This window comes from Aethina tumida, chromosome 1, assembly GCF_024364675.1.
Source record: "Aethina tumida isolate Nest 87 chromosome 1, icAetTumi1.1, whole genome shotgun sequence".
Classification (NCBI taxonomy): Eukaryota; Metazoa; Arthropoda; class Insecta; order Coleoptera; family Nitidulidae; genus Aethina; species Aethina tumida.
This window is the reverse complement of record NC_065435.1, coordinates 58982427-58999028: the sequence shown is the minus strand read 5'-3', so window position 1 is coordinate 58999028 and position 16602 is coordinate 58982427. Positions and strand designations below refer to the sequence as shown.

Below are 16602 nucleotides of genomic sequence, written 5' to 3'. Positions count from 1 at the left end.
AAATGTTACTCAATGTTTTCCCTAATCTGTTGTAAATTTAAACAAATTTAATTTACTGCAAGATCCAAGATCACAATCATAATGATTATTATATTCACAGGTGTATACATTTTTTTAAATAAAAAATCAATTTAGTCTGGAAAAAAATATGGAATATTTTAGTAATATTCATAAAAAATAACAACAAATCAAATACATTGTGTGGTGTAAGTTTAGGCTTCTATCACCGCTTAGCAACCTTTAGGCATAGAATCTACCAGTCTCTACAACGTGTCAACAGGAATTTGTTGCCACTAATTCTCTACAGTTTGAGGAAGTTCTTGTTTACTTTTGATGTATTTTGTTGGGATGTGATGGTCTAATACTTTCTAAAGATCCACAGGAGGATTTAAATCGGGGGACTGAGACGACCATTCAAACACAGTTAAGTTTTTCATCGGAAACATGATGTTTCCCAGTATGTCCCTGCATTGGAAACGACCCATTTTACCCTCCACTTGAATCAAAGGTCCATCTTTGGATCGAGAAAAGCATCCCCAAATTATAAAGCTTTCGCCACCATGTTTAACCATAGGAAATAGACACAAACAAAGTAAATTTCCGACGCTCTGTTTTTTTATAGCAGTGGTTTTTTAACTGCAATACGGTCATGTAGCCCGGAATCAATAAGGCGATTTTTTACTGTTTTGTTACAACATCTAGATTAAATTGTGACGAAATTTCCTCCGCGATTTGTCTTGATATTTACGAGGATCTTTGAGGGAGAGTCTTTTTATAGCCTATCTTAAGAGCGGTTTAGAAGCAGAAGCAGCAATCTGAGTAATATTTAATGTTTTTACCACGTCACATTACGTTGGACCACTATCGGAACTACTCTACTACTAAAATAAAGTGAAAAATGAACGTGTTTGGGCAGATTGAAACTGATCGAAAATGTTAAGAATTAACATGAATCTTTTCTTGTTTCTCTTGGTCTTGGTAACGCTAAATTATAATTTTTCTTACACTTTTACAAATAATTACAATAAGCAAAAGGCCGCTAGTAAATAATCGATTAACATTCACAGAGAACAATGAAATACTATAAAGTAAAAAGTTGCTATAATTTTGTCCATTGAAAAATAAAAACGTACACAGTTTTTTAAAGTATAAAAGATTGACCAGTTGCATTGTATACACGACAATAGCACAAAAAACAATAAAGGTGTAATATATTTTAAGTTGCTATAATTAAGACCACTACTGTAGTTAAAAATGTGTATTCTCTTAATTTGACACATATTTTGATAATAAATGTTTTAGGCTTGTGAAACATTAGAACAGTATTGGAAGAAATTGTATCAAATTAATACAAAATCGATTTGTTCAATACATCCAAAAGTTGAACAAATTCTGTCCACTCAATTATTATTGAAATGCGTTATCTCTAATGCAACGTATGATGAGTCCAATGGTATGAAATTGAAACTAAATTAAACAATGAATTAAAAAAGCAAGATTTAGAAACAAGACTAAAATTCGGAATGTTATTTTACTATCTAAAAAATACCCTTGAAATAAGACCAATGTATAAAGAACAAGTTTGTGATGATTCACTTGGAATAAATTGTGGTAATGAACCAGAAGACACTAGCGAAATCCTTAAAAAATTTGACAACTTCAGTACAGAAGTACGTTCTGGACGAGACATAGACAACAAACTAAATGCTGAAGAAATAGTGATCATTAAGAATATTTTAAATCATTTAAACAGATATTACTATCCAGACTTAAATTTTTCAGATAATAAAGAGAAATTTCTTAATAAAATCAAATCAATAAAGGCGCAAAACATTAGTAAACGTGATACCAGGAGAATTGAGGTAATTGAAAAATTTGTTAATACAATAGGAGCGTATCTTTTTGACCAAAACGCATTTCTAGAACATGTTCAAAGTTCTAGTGCAATTAAAGGTGATATTTTAGAGTACACTAAAATGCATTACAAATACAAAACTGAAGAACAAGAACCTCTAGATTTACGGTGGATGAACATTCAGTTTGAGGAGAGCGACACTGATGACCAGAAAGATAATAAACCAGTCTATCCCAGATTCAACAAACTAACCTCCAAGCAGTACAGATCAGCAAAACTAACTTTAGATAAAATTAACTTGAAAATTAACTTCAACATTGATTTGTCTGATCCTTATGGCGTTTTTGTGGATAAAATGCAACGACTGAAACGGAAATTGAAATTGACGGATAGTCAAAAGTTATTAAGTAAATTTCTAGCTATCGATGCAATTTTGAAAAAACCTGTGAGAAAAAGAAGGTGACGAAACAAGAATAAACTATCGTCAACAAATAGCGAGCACAAGGGGCCAAATTTGAGGATTGTTACAGGGGAATTAATGTGTTGTATTGCTTGAAGTATTTATTTGCTGATCAATTTGATTCAACTAATTCAAATAAATGCCAAATGACCGAATCTGATGAAGATGACTTATTTGAATGTATGATAAATCTCTTATATATAACTGATACATATCCTTGTTCTAGAAAAAATACTGATGATGATGTGTTAGAATATATTCGAAATTTGTTTTGCATAATTAATGTCAAAAATATTTTGGATGAGAATGTCGACGATATTTCAGAAGACAATTTATCTGGTTTGTTTTTGGAAGAAGACGATGAAAGGTTTCAAGTAAGAAAAAATGTCAATGTTTATTCAATGAACAACATAGAAAAGGAAATTGAATTGTACGAAGCAACACTACTATCAAAACAAAGAGATAAAATGATATATCCAAATTATTACATCCTGGATGGCAGAAAAAAGAAAAATATAATAAATTTATTCAAAAGTTTGAACGAGACATTTAATTACAATCTTCATTTATCTCTAGATTATAATGTTTTTGTGGAGAAAATGCTTGATTTACAATGGGATATTATTAAAAAAGATGATATAACTTTCAAAAGAAAATTTAAAGCAATTAAAGTGATTTTAGGAAGACATGACAATAAAATATGTTAAAATCTGTATAAATAAGTTTACATTTATGTTCATTTCAAATATTATTATACACAAAAATAAAGATTAATAAAGGTTATTCAATAAAAAATGCGAGTCTTTTTAAAAAAGATATATTATAAAATCTACCCTAATAAATACAATTCCCTAGAAAAAATATAGGAAAATAGCTATCACAGCAGCGAGACCAGTGCGTGCAGATATTGAGGAAGCCGTACCAGCCTTATCATCGACTTTCTCCTTGATGATGGAGTTCTTGATATCTTCCAGAGCCTGAGTGATAGCTTTATTAATGCCCCTCATTAATGGGAAGTTGACGAATTGTTCATCATCAGAACAATCGCCTTGGAAATCGTCAGTATCAATAGACCAAACCATAGCCCCCGCAAGACCTTTTTCCATTGCAAATCTCACTTTATCTGCTATTGATCTTTCATTATCGTAGGTTATGACTTTGGTACCCGACACAGCGTATGGAGTACTAGTTTCGCTGTCCCAATATTGTTTCCAGTCGGCAGTTGTGTTCTTCAGTTCTACGCATATCTGAACAATAATTTATAGTAATATTATTTCTTCAACGATATTTATATATTTACCTCGTTGTACCCCATAAAACCGTTTTCTCTAGTATATGGTCCTTGGAAGCCCATCGATTTAGCTACTTCTCCCAGTCTTGGTTTTCTGTTGGTCGAAACAGTAGTCTTTTCGGGCAAAATAAACGTACGTCCATATAATGGAATACCCATAACTAATTTATTGGGCGGAGCGCCCAATTTGATCATATAATTAATCGTGTATTCCTAAAACATTCGTAATTAACTAAAAGTCATCCTTAGAATCATTCTCACACTCACCACGTTAAGAACATCTGTGCTGCGAAGTGGTGCGTTTGCTCCGGTTTTTTGATCCCAAGCGCCGTGGTAGTCGTAACACATCATGTGAATGAAGTCTAGATAAACGGCTAATCCTTCTACATCATAAGCGACATCGATTGTGTCTTTACCCGCGCCAAATGCGGCGGTCAGCAAGAGATTGTGTTTTTTGAAAGCCGCTCTCAATTCTTTTACCAACAATAAAAAGTTTAGTTTGTCTTCTTCGGCGCCACCCCGTTTGCCCGGAAATTCCCAATCCAAATCCAAACCGTCGAAGTTGTATTTCCTATAAAATTCAACAGTTAAACGATTTCCGATAAACAAATTTGGCTGCGTACTTTATAAAATCAACAGCAGTGGCAACAAATCTGCTTCGTCTGGTAGAAGAGGCTGACAAGTCGGAATAGTTCTTCGAACCTTCGTTCCAACCTCCGATAGCTAAGGTCACTTTCAAATGTGGGTATCTTAATTTTAATGAGGTCAGTCTTTGGTATCCACCTTTGCCGTAGTTTTCCTGCAAGTCTTGCCATGGATCTACGGAAAATTAGGTTCAGAATTTGTATAAAGTTTTGCGAAAATAGAAGCAAGTATATCTTATATAAGTATAAATATCTGATAATTTATTTTAATTTGACTTCTGGATATACTGTAAGTTTTTTAAATGTTTAGGATACGTTAAACGGATAATGCATTATCATAGTAATATTAAAATATAGCTGCAATGTTAAATAAACAACATCCGCTCCAAATATTTTATTTAAAAGTGACAATACGGAACGACTACAATATAAAAAGAATGTATGACAATTAACATTCGAAAATGGTCACATTTACTTTTACTGTCATGAAGTTTTTGTTCACTTGTTTAAAACGTTCACGTACCTAAAGATTTAATGGAGTCTTCTTTGGGATTCAAGCCCGCAAATGAATATATAAGATGTGTACACAGGGACGGATCCAAATGTTCTATAGTAAATGATCCACGATCTGGTCTATAGACCGACCACGATCCAAGATAGCAAACAACAATTTTTCCATGGCTTGGACCTGAAATGTAAAAAGGTATTATATAAAGAAATTTGAAGGTACTAAAGAATATATATATATATATATATATATATATACATAAATATTTAATAAAAAATATATTAAAGAAATTTTTAATATAAGAATTATACGTATAAATTAAAAGACAATTTTAACGTGCAGATAAAAATAATTAAATTCCATAATTATAATTTATTACAAACATTTTCTTATTTAATATTACTTTTATCTCATGTATAGCCCCATGTCATTGACATGATATCATTAAAAACATACAAATATACGTATTGCTTTTTATGCAGTGTATTTGCAAATTATAATATGGAAATTTAACCACAAGAAATAAGTTATAATAAGAAGAGAAAGAAATAAGATGAGACAAAACTTTTTTTTTTTTTTTTTTTTTTTGGGGACAGAGAGGGGAAAGTGTAAACCCCCCTCCGGGCACCGATCCGGAGATCATAACCAATTGGAAACCATATGTGCAAGCACATATGGGGGAAAGGGCGTGTATATACATACACGGGTGAAGTTGAACCAGAAGACGGGACTGACAAAGATGCCAGCCCCCTGTCAACTGGTTCCCGGAAGAACAAGCCCAATCTGAGGAAGGTCCTAGAAACCTCCCTGGGTGAGGATTGGGCTTGCAGTTGATCCGTCGGCCTCCCGCCACCACTGGCTTGTGGAGCGGGACTGCCCGAGAGATAAGACAAAACTTATTTCAATATAGTTTAATATTATTTTTCTTATTTAACACTAGTGTAATTTTGCACTCAGCAAAAATTAAAAATTACACAAATATGTGATCCTTCCCAATTTATCCATTTTAAATATACTCTAAGAAACTTTGAGTTGCAATAGTTGTTTCATTATATATTAACTGTTCACAACATATCTGCTATCTTTCATATTTGGCTTGTACCTAAGAAGATTCGCCTCGTGATTTCAGTGACATATATTAAAAATTTTATATAGCTTCAACGGAAAAAATCCATCAGGTTAAGGTTCGACGACTGAACTAGTCAAATTCGTCCCAATTCATTTATGTGGTATTTTCTATATAAATTTTGGTCAGCAAGGTATGACCTCATCATTTTTATACTATATATTAAAGAACTTAAGTTAGGAAATCATCTAATAAGTCTGGCTTATTCTTTTCTACAAAAATCTAAATAAGTAACAGCATTTCATCTTGTTAAAATAAAAAATTTCTACTACTCTCCGACTATTGCTGAACTATTCGTTTGTGCAATACTATTGCATTATAATTTTCTTCTTACCGTATGTGAATTCTGGTTATTCCAAATACCACTTCTTATAAAACGAGTCTCATCAGAAGATAAGTCTTTAAACATAAAATTGGCATACTTTTGGTTACGTAATCCTATACTGGAAAATCGACAGGGAAAAAGCGTGAACTCTTCGGATATGAAATTTATATTGCAATTGTCCTCGGGGAAGCCAGTTGTTTAATTCAGTTACGTCAGTCAGTCTAAAATTTGTGTATATGTATGCTTCTTTGGAAAATATTGTTCATGTTATTAGATGTTTTGTATATTTTTTTGATTTTGTTGAAACGCTGGCTAAATATTTGAAAAGAATAAATTAAGATCAAAATTGCTTGAAATAAAGTATTGTTTTGTTTGAACCCAACACTAAAAAAACTTTGAAACAGGGTCGAAGAAACTATATGATTTGGTATTCCTTTTTTCCACAAAAGGTTATTGGTAACATGTATCGTCCAAGTGTAGGGATATCAAGAAATATGTAATAGAACCATTTGCCAACGATAATTTATCAGTTGCATGGATTTTTAAACTCGATAATGATCCAAAGCATGAAACCAAATTTTTCAAAATTGGTTAAAAGATAATTTTGTTAAAATTCTCTATTAACCAGCGTAAAGGCCGAATCTAAATCTCTTCTTGATTATATACTAAAAACGATCAAATTTAGATGAATAGTTATTAATTAAAGACGTTGGAATTATTTAAAATAACCGTTGTCTATATCTCGTTGAATCTATGCGTCGTTTAGAGGTGTTAATAACGAAAAAATGCTATCCTACAGAATATTAAACATTTTTTTATGTTATACATAGATTATTTAATAAATATATATTCTTAACTGTGATCTCCAGTTTGTTGATCACCTGTTTGTAGATGTAGATTCTCAAATAAATCGTATAATTTAATATTGCTAAATATGAAGAATCAACAGAAAAAATATATGACTATCGTGCATTGTTACATTGTTACATTGCATTGTTAATTCACGAAATCCATATTGGCTACCGTTGATTCATAATTATTCTTATTAAAATCTGCATCATATCACAACGACTTAAAATACGATGACTCAATCATTAACCAAAACCGTGATATGCATTGATAATCGTTTTATTAAAAATTTTTCGGCGTCTACCGGGAAAAATTTCTCTTTTCGGGACGCTTTAATACGTCTTCCAGCATAACAATTATTATTAAGTTTTGTTTATTGAAGTATAAAATTACTTTCTAATTACTCGACTCTATCTGCATCGTTTAATGTCCGTTTTATTGAAAATTAAGGCAAATTTAATCGATTTTTAGTGATCAACATAATTGTTTTAGATACGATACTCAAGTGTAATACTGACGTATCTATATAAAAATGAAACAGTATATTTAATTATATGTCCAATAAATTAAAATTTATTTATTTTAATATTTTTTAAATAAAAGTTTTTATTATACTCCTATAAGCATATCTATATTTATTTAAAGCATTCATATAGACATGTCTTATTTTTTAATCAATTAATTATTATCCTAGCGGTGATTTAAATATGCAGTGAGGTTATTTAAATAACTGCATAGTAATCTATAAAATAAAAATGCGTGATTTTCTTTGTTACACACTTAAATAATACATATTTATTGTGAGAAAAATTTCTAATTCTCATAACATAAATTTCAAGTTTCTAAGTGTAGATACATACATACTGATACATACCAATCAGAGCAAAATATTACAGATTTAATTACAACTGAATTTTTATGAAAACACTTTTAAATTAATCAGGCAAAGTATGTACAACATTTTTTTCCTTACAATATTTTGAATAACAAATTATATACTCAATTTCTTTTTAATATTTATAAATTATTTACTTTGTTCAGTCACAATAACATACATTAACCGCAACTATTACACGATTGAAAACAGGTTAAACTGTTCTTTTACCGGTTTTATTGATAAGTTCAAGAACAACCAACTGACCTAGAGAAGATATACATAATTTATTATGAAAATTAGTAAATATTTCATATAATTCTGAACGGTTCATTTTGTCCTTGCCAAAATATCCCTTTTCGCAATTGCAATGCTGTGCAATCATCAATCGAACATTTTATCAATAAATAAATAAAAGTGCATATTTTCACACTTACCCGTACTGTTTGCACATACATAGCACGCGAAAATTATCAAAAACAATAATCCGCACCTTTGCCACATAACTTGTACAAGTTGTCTGTCTTCTTGCCGTACGGACGAAACTGAACCCGTGCAATAAAATTACAGTTACACCAACGAATATCGTCGTCTCTTCAGATTGTTCCGATTCGAGCTCGCGTGCAAGACAGAAACGGGTATACGCTTATCCGAGTTTACCATAAACTTTAATACACCTTTCACTTATTAAGACTGTCCCACCTTTCAAACCAACCAAATGGTACGGTCTCACTTGAATCGCCTTCGCTTTTGTTACAAAAAAAAATTGGTGGTTGGGGTGTGCCACAAGGATTATATTTTATGTGAAAACTAATGATGACTAATTTCTCTCTAGGGAAATTCCTTAACAAAAAATGCGGTACTTAGGAATAAGTGAAGGATACTTATGTTAAGTACTTGAATGAAGAAAAATATAATAAAATTGTGATAGATCTCTCAATATTTATAACAATAATTTTATATTATGTATTAAATAAACATTAATATAAAAACATATAAATATCTTCTTACTTAATTAATATTCATAAAGTGTAAGTGGAAATGTCCCGTCACCTTTTTATTTCTAAATCTATTTTAATATATAAGAAGTCTAAAAAACACAATAAAAACTCCATCCATGTCTTAATTTTTTTCTGTATCATCCCACCGAAGCATATTTCTTTTTTTTTACTGGGAACTTTAACTTTAGTACCTTCTCAATGTTTACCTGCTACATTTTATAAACAAATATAGCACATATCGCACATATGGAGGAGAGTTAAAAATAACATTTTGCTATTGAATTAATTGATTCTACTAAACTAAACCACCCCTTTAATGGAGCGATCCCCAGATTCCACTGATTTTACTTATTAATAACTCATACAACTCGTAGATATTTGTTGATTTGTATCAACCTAAGTACCACCTAAGTTATGTTTAATCTATTCGGTACGGGTGGTTGCATACGGTGTAAAGATGGAATCAGCAGAAGTACCAAACAGGGAGGTGGCCTGGAGAATATCTTTGAATGGTTGTCGAACCGTGAAGAGAGGGACCCATGACATTGGACAGCAAGAAAAATTGAATAAAGGTCTTGGTTGCTCAAAAACACTCTATCAAATCAGGAAATAAATGCCAAAAATGTCTGCCATTATTTTATAACATAAATGAAGTAAGTTACGGTGGTTGAACCACACCGTAAACTCAAAGAACTGAAGAAACTCACGCCAGGGCAATATACCTTTTGTAGCCTGTATTATGCTTTTCAAAATTGGGCGAATGCACTTCTCCTTCTATGGACATTCAAGACATTTCTTGTTCAGCGTTAATATACACTGGAATTACTAGTGGGTCATCTGAAAAGAATAGATAAATTTTATAATTCTTGTGTGCCAGTGTCTAGAGCGACTGTAATGCAAAAGTCTCTCTTTACTGTTGATACAATCATGAAATTTCATTTCGCAATCTCTGATACAAATTACTTATCCCTGTTCACCTCACCTCTTTAGATCAAGTTCCGAAATATATTAAAAATAACATTAATAGTCGTCTGTAGTCAGTACTTCTCTAATTTGTGATGTTTTGCAGTTAATTATACTTAATATATACCAACCCAATATTTACCGCTTTCGAATGAATTGAATAATTTTATTGAAGCCCAAAATTAGTATTGAAGTTTTATAAGAGAAGTGATCGAACTAAAGAAACTAACGTAAGCAATGCTGAAAGAAACAGAAATAAAAATTATTTAGCTATGGTTCATTCAGCCCATTTGTTTAACTTCCAGTCTAATCAGACTATCCAGTAGACGTGTTGCATAAAGTTTTCTTGGGATATTTTATATAATTTTTGTTGTTTTGCCATAATAGTATAACCTGTTATTTTGCATACCTTATTGTCATTCTGTTTAATAATTATTTTATGTACTATGTATATTTTACTAAGTAATTTATTATTAATGATAAGTTAGAAATACTAATACATTTTTAATTTAATTTAATTTTAGTTTAATTATGTTTAATAATTAATTGAAGCTGAAAAAACTAAAAAAAAATTTTTGTATATTAAGTAAATACTAATTTACTTAAAATAATTAATTAATAATTTTTCTGTTCATTCGAATATTTAAATGTGTTAACCTTAATAAGGGTTGAAAAACAGATCAAACTATTTATTTTTTTTTGTAATAAATATGTAATAAATAATAAAAACAACATAAATTTTATTACTCTTCAACAATATGTAAAATAAATTATATAATATTGTTTAAACAATTAATTAGATATTTTAATGAAAAAATTTCAATTGAAAATATTCGCCATCTGAATGTTACATAAACCCCAATGTTAATAATCACATTTGTAAGGTGACAATCCAAATCAATTCAGTCTATTATCGATCCGCGTGTCGATCGGTCGGGTGATGGTGTGCTCTATCCGTAACTTGGTTCTGTGGTGCAGTTCGTCTTAATACATGGTTAATTAGTATTGAGATTAGTGCATTATTTATTGGTTTTATTATGAATTAATTAAGTGTTTTAGCAATTTTTTAATCTAGAGTTGAAATCTTTTATTAATTTATTTATTCAGATTCCTAAATATTAATTATTGGAACCATTAAATAACTTTTAAGTATTATAAATTATAATAATTATTATTTATTTCTTAGTTATTTTAATTAAATAAATGTACAATATTATCGTTTTACATATAACAGTATTAATATACAGTAGTGGCCATAATTATATCAACTTATTAAAATATATTAAAAATATGAGCTGCACTTCTTGAGTTTCAAACATAATTACTATTTTTTCTGTTATTCTTGTGACCACTATGTAGCTGATCAATTTAATTTTATTCTTTAATGGACAAAGTTATAGTAACTTTTACTTTAGTCTTTCAATGATCCGATCCGATTCATTTGATTATTTGCCGGAAATTTTTTTCTTATTATAATTATTTAATAAGTCAATCGTTTCCTGTATTAATAAGAAAATTAGAGAATTATAGCAAGTGGTAATTAATGATCATTTTAATAGTCATTCACAAATGGTGAATAATGGTGATGAACACTGAAGAAATAGTGAAAATGTATTTCATTTAGTCAATAAAATTCTTTCAAAAATGTTCAAGCTCAGACTCAGTACTGAAAAATCTGTATAACATCTTGTATATTAAGATAATATTAACTATTAGAATAGAATATAAAGCAACATTATTTTAATAGTTCCCAATAAGTAAAATAGTTATGACCATAATATTTAATGTTTTAAAAAATTGCTATAATAATGACCTCAAATGCCATAATATTTGTTAATTAATAATTAAAAATTGTTTCCATAAATATAGTTTATTTAAATAAAAACATAAATGCTAAACAATTAATGATTAAGTTGACCGTATGGTAATAATTAAGTTGATGTTTTAGATTTTTTCAAAAAAATTTTTTCCCGCCAGTAATGCCTCGGGATACGTTTTAAATGGGTCACATTGTATGTGGATTCGAGAGGATGCGCACAAAAATTACTAGCGGGACGCCATCTATTTATAAGTTTAGTTTTTACTCAGAGTTGCCAATGTTACAATTGTCATATTTATAGGTTAATGAAAACATAACCAATATTTACGTTTGTTTCAATACACCTATTAATTTTTACTAATGCTATAATGTCTGAGGAAGCAAAGGATAATTGCACGTTCTACTTCGTAAAACGGCAAATAAAACGAGGTGGCGCGCGTAAACGTCAAAATTCCGATTCGGAAGAAGGTACGCAAGTTGATTAAACAATTACTCCTTGTAAACAGTAACAAAAATTACAACTTTCAGATAACCACAACTCCGATGAAGATCAGACGGTCGTCAAACCTATTAAACGCAAAACGAAAATTAATCCCAACATTCAGTCCAGCAGCAAATCAAAGAAGAGTAAAGATACTGAGACTGCTGCCAATTCGACCAGCAGTGATGAAGATGTGATGGTGAGCTATAAGTCCAACAGATCCAGCATGGCTCAAGGACCTCAAGATCAAGGAGCTACAGCAACACTGGTGTGTATTGAAAATATATTATTGATACAGATTATGTGCAGTTTTTTAAATAACAATTCTTTTACTTGCTCATATTAGCACATAGTTAAATTATGACAAATGCATTTGTAGGAAATTGAAACTGAGACTGATAGAGATGCTCAAGCCATTTTTGAAAGAAGGTTAGAAGTTAACAAGGAACTTGAAGGAAAAGAAGATGATAAAGTTTATAGAGGATTAAATAACTATACACAGTACTATAAACCAAAAGATACAGCCGCGGGAAATGCAAGTTCTGGACTTGTTAGGAAAGGTCCTATAAGGGCTCCGGCAAATTTAAGAGCAACTGTACGATGGGATTACCAACCTGATATTTGTAAAGATTACAAGGAAACTGGTTTTTGTGGCTTTGGCGACAGTTGTAAATTCTTACACGACAGGAGTGACTACAAACATGGGTGGCAACTTGAAAGGGAGTGGGCTGAAGGAAAATATGGTGAAGAAAGTGATGACGACAAAAAATATGAAATACATTCAGATGAAGAAGAACTACCCTTTAAATGCGTGATTTGTAGGAATAGTTTTGTTGAACCTGTTGTTACTAAGTATGTTCAATATATATAATTTAAATATTTTTCTTACATCACTGTTGTTTCAGATGTAAGCATTATTTCTGTGAAAAATGTGCCTTGGAACGATTCAAGAAGAGCGCAAGATGTTTTGTTTGCAGTCAGCCTGTTACTGTTTTTAAACCTGCAAAGGAATTAATTGAACGACTCAATAAAGCAGAAAATGAGGATTGCAAGTCAGATAGTTCTTCAGATTAAATAAGTATTCAGGGATTAGAAATTAGTCACATAGATGTAAATATATGTATTTTTATAAATTGACCAATAAGGCTAAATAAATTTAATTTTTATCCGAAAATTTTAGCTATTATATTTGTTTCAATTTGTAGCATATCTATTAACACTATATAAAATATTGTTGATAAAACATTAAAATAAGCAATAATAATAATAATAAATGTTTGCATGTTATTAATATTTGAACAAATCCGCCAATATTTTGTTAACATTTTTTTATAGATGCATTTAAAGTAAATATAAAAAAATAAATTAATTATAACAATGTAAATATTTATTTCTCAAATGTTATATGATGAAACAAAATTGTTTTTTGAATTAAATAAGAGTATTTGTGAACAGGTTCTTTGTAATAAATAAAACAGCATTTTAAAAATATATATTCATATAAAATAGAGATAACAATTTATTTAGTTTTCACCTTTTCCTTTTCTTTCTTGGCTTCCCCAACATTGGGTTTGTTTAACCGTCGTGATAAAACAGACATCAACAATCCAAAAATAAATGTGCCAAATCCTACTTGCCAAACCCAAGGATTTTGCCTAAAGTAATCAGCTATCAAGGAAACAAGATCATCAAATGGAGTTTTTGGTAAAGGCACTCTTTCAGGTTTTACATTCTTGTAAAACTCCTTGGCAAATGATACAAAGGAACCAACATCATATTTTTGTATCTGGTATCTGTATAGTTTGCCCTGACGGAAGAACAAGAAGGCAGGCACATTGAATACCTCAAATCTACGTGCAGTAGCAGCTCCAGTAGTGGCTCTATTAACTCTAGCCACATTCATCCTTGACTTCAAGTGTGCTCCTACTGCTTCCCATCTGGCTTGTAAACGTTGACAGTCCACACAATCAGGAGTATAAAACAGCACAAACCAATCACCTGTAGTAGCACCAGTTGCTGCTTGAGTTAGATGTTCAAATGTATCATCTGTGAGTTCTTTAGTCAAAGGACTTTTGTTGTTGGTGAATGTGTGCAGGATCAGTTCGTCGCTTAAAGGACCATCGTATAAGAGAGGAACGCCGTGCCGGAAGAAAACTAAGACTGGCTCCTTGTCAGGACTGTACAACCTTGTCATTTGACTATTCACAACCTTTACAACCCAGGCATTGAGCGTCTCGACTAGATCTTCTCTAAGGCTGACAAGCTCATTTTCGTATTTGTCGCATTCTTCACAGTGGTTAACACTAAACAAAACTATTACATATTTTTCAGTTCTAATTAGATTCATTAACTCTTCATCTTGCACTAATTCCAAGGCCCCATTGGCAGTTGAGGCGACGAACAAAACTAATAAACAGTTGAGTATTAGTTTTAACATTTTAATAACAACAAACTAATACTATTCAACAGTCTTCGATCATACTTTTTAAAGCCTCGTTGGAACAAATTCAATTAGTAATGTTGGTAGACTGTGTAACAGCATATGTAACAGGTTTCCTATGTGTAACACAAACATCATATAATAAGAGTTCTGTACATAGTTTTTTTAATTTATTAAAATATATAGTTTGTTTGTTTAAAACTTTTTGTTTTTATTAGAATTTTTCTTCGCAATTATTTTTTTATCAACGATAGAATTATTTTTTATCTTTAGTAAAATTATATTGCCACCTCTGATTATGAGATATACGCGCGGAATACGACTATGAGAAACATAACCATAAAAACTGCATAATATAGTGTTTGTTTACCCCATACTGCTCGTTTAAACAAACTGGTGTCCACGATGAGAAATACTAGTGACATAAAAGAGATACGTTCTTATTTAAAACGGAACTTATTAATGAACGATAGATTCGTTGGACACGACAAAGAAAAACAACAAATTTTCGACTTGTTGCTAAGAACAATTTCATATGGAGAATCGAATTCTGCACTGCTGATCGGCCCTAAGGGTTCCGGGAAAACTACTGTAAGTTTGGATGTTGATTCTCCCAAATTGTTTGTTCAAATGTGTACTTTTAGCTGCTCAAAGAGGTGTTAAATCAGCTACAGAATACTAAATGTATGGAAAGTGATGCTATTCTTGTAAAATTGCATGGATTGATTCACACAGATGATCGTTTGGCTCTGAAAAGTGTAACGTCTCAAATGCACTTGGATAATGCTGTAGATGGTAAAGTGTTTGGGAGTTTTGCAGAAAATTTGGCATTCCTGTTAGCCTGTTTGAGAACCGGAGAGAGACACACATCAAAAAGTATAATATTTATTTTAGAAGAGTTTGATCTCTTTTGCAACCATCATAATCAAACACTTCTGTACAATTTGTTTGATGTGTCACAGTCAGCTCAAGCTCCAATTTGTGTATTGGGTATAAAGGTGTTACTGTATGTATTACTGTATTTTATTTTATTTTTTAATTTTTAAGGGGTAACTTGCCGTTTAGATGTTATAGAACTTTTGGAAAAACGTGTGAAGTCGAGATTCTCACATAGACAGTTCTTTTTGTTTCCAGGAGAAGAAGATGAAACACAATTAAATCTGAATTATACATTAAACAGTATAGAACAATTATTGCAGTTGCCAAACACCGGGATTCAAATTAATACAAACATCAGGAAACAGTGGAATTCTAATTTAAAAAATATTTTGAATGATAAGAAATTTAAAAACATAATCCAGAGGATAATTGATATTGATTTATGTGAAAAGAGTATTAAAAATATCCTGGTAATCAATTTTTTTTTTATTAAATTAATTAATAGTAATTTAGTAAGTTTTCAGATAAAAGTTGTATCAAGGCTGAATGAAAATAATGACCAATTGACTATTGAGCAGTTCCAAGAGCAACTAAACTCTTTGGAAAAAGATGATACCATTCAAACACTTCAAGACTTAAATGTTTTGGAACTGTGTCTCATTATAGCTATGAAACATCATATTGAGATTTATGACAATCAACCAAATTTTGAAATGATTCTCACCAGATACACGAAATTTTCTAATGCTAACGCAAATATCCAAACAGTTCAAAGAGCTGTAATAATGAAAGCATTTGAGCATATTGAGGTAACATATTTACATTAATAAAGTGATTAATGTTTTTAGAATTGAGGAGCTAATTTTAACTTGATGTTTATTTTAGAATCTCGAATTGATCTCTAAAATTAGTGGAAACAGGCTTCAAAAGGAATATCAGCCTTTTAAACTTTTGGTAACTCCCCAGCAAATTTCGGAAGCAATCAATAAATGTCATGGACTACCAACAGAAGTCTTGCAATGGGCAAATAGCTCATTGGCATGTGTTTAATTTTTTAATATATATTTATTTTTAATTATATTTGTTT

At 30.7% G+C, this 16602-nt stretch overlaps 4 protein-coding genes across 4 annotated transcripts; 2 read left to right on the top strand and 2 right to left on the bottom strand.

The window, feature by feature from the left end:
- Positions 1–3116: 3116 nt before the first annotated feature.
- LOC109608481 (probable chitinase 2) lies at positions 3117–8577 on the bottom strand. The gene is made up of 6 exons (XM_020024922.2): positions 8370–8577; positions 4774–4938; positions 4230–4425; positions 3874–4177; positions 3616–3819; positions 3117–3562 (listed from the first exon to the last, which is right to left on the bottom strand). The coding sequence occupies exons 1-6, from the start codon at positions 8434–8436 to the stop codon at positions 3167–3169; spliced, it is 1332 nt and encodes a 443-aa protein (XP_019880481.2). The 5' UTR covers positions 8437–8577; the 3' UTR covers positions 3117–3166.
- Positions 8578–11990: 3413 nt separating this feature from the next.
- LOC109608490 (E3 ubiquitin-protein ligase RNF113A) lies at positions 11991–13370 on the top strand. The gene is made up of 4 exons (XM_020024932.2): positions 11991–12183; positions 12244–12464; positions 12576–13048; positions 13102–13370. The coding sequence occupies exons 1-4, from the start codon at positions 12084–12086 to the stop codon at positions 13268–13270; spliced, it is 963 nt and encodes a 320-aa protein (XP_019880491.1). The 5' UTR covers positions 11991–12083; the 3' UTR covers positions 13271–13370.
- Positions 13371–13673: 303 nt separating this feature from the next.
- Positions 13674–14715, bottom strand: LOC109608491 (thioredoxin domain-containing protein). Its single transcript, XM_020024933.2, has one exon. The coding sequence runs from the start codon at positions 14631–14633 to the stop codon at positions 13716–13718; it is 918 nt and encodes a 305-aa protein (XP_019880492.2). The 5' UTR covers positions 14634–14715; the 3' UTR covers positions 13674–13715.
- Positions 14716–14820: 105 nt separating this feature from the next.
- LOC109608469 (origin recognition complex subunit 4) lies at positions 14821–16591 on the top strand. Its single transcript, XM_020024908.2, has 5 exons — positions 14821–15227; positions 15281–15626; positions 15684–15985; positions 16040–16324; positions 16401–16591. The coding sequence occupies exons 1-5, from the start codon at positions 15042–15044 to the stop codon at positions 16563–16565; spliced, it is 1284 nt and encodes a 427-aa protein (XP_019880467.1). The 5' UTR covers positions 14821–15041; the 3' UTR covers positions 16566–16591.
- Positions 16592–16602: the final 11 nt, after the last annotated feature.

Excerpts from the sequence above, each read along its gene's own strand:
- LOC109608491 (XM_020024933.2), bottom strand. The coding sequence starts at position 14,633 with ATGTTAAAACTAATACTCAACTGTTTATTAGTTTTGTTCGTCGCCTCA.
- LOC109608469 (XM_020024908.2), top strand. The coding sequence starts at position 15,042 with ATGAGAAATACTAGTGACATAAAAGAGATACGTTCTTATTTAAAACGG. Across the intron at positions 15,228-15,280 it reads AGGGTTCCGGGAAAACTACT|CTGCTCAAAGAGGTGTTAAA; the intron begins GTAAGTTTGGAT and ends GTGTACTTTTAG. Across the intron at positions 15,986-16,039 it reads AGAGTATTAAAAATATCCTG|ATAAAAGTTGTATCAAGGCT; the intron begins GTAATCAATTTT and ends GTAAGTTTTCAG.
- LOC109608481 (XM_020024922.2), bottom strand. The coding sequence starts at position 8,436 with ATGTGGCAAAGGTGCGGATTATTGTTTTTGATAATTTTCGCGTGCTAT. Across the intron at positions 4,426-4,773 it reads AGACTCCATTAAATCTTTAG|ATCCATGGCAAGACTTGCAG; the intron begins GTACGTGAACGT and ends AATTTTCCGTAG. Across the intron at positions 3,563-3,615 it reads GTTTTATGGGGTACAACGAG|ATATGCGTAGAACTGAAGAA; the intron begins GTAAATATATAA and ends ATTATTGTTCAG.
- LOC109608490 (XM_020024932.2), top strand. The coding sequence starts at position 12,084 with ATGTCTGAGGAAGCAAAGGATAATTGCACGTTCTACTTCGTAAAACGG. Across the intron at positions 12,184-12,243 it reads AAATTCCGATTCGGAAGAAG|ATAACCACAACTCCGATGAA; the intron begins GTACGCAAGTTG and ends TACAACTTTCAG. Across the intron at positions 13,049-13,101 it reads GTTGAACCTGTTGTTACTAA|ATGTAAGCATTATTTCTGTG; the intron begins GTATGTTCAATA and ends CTGTTGTTTCAG.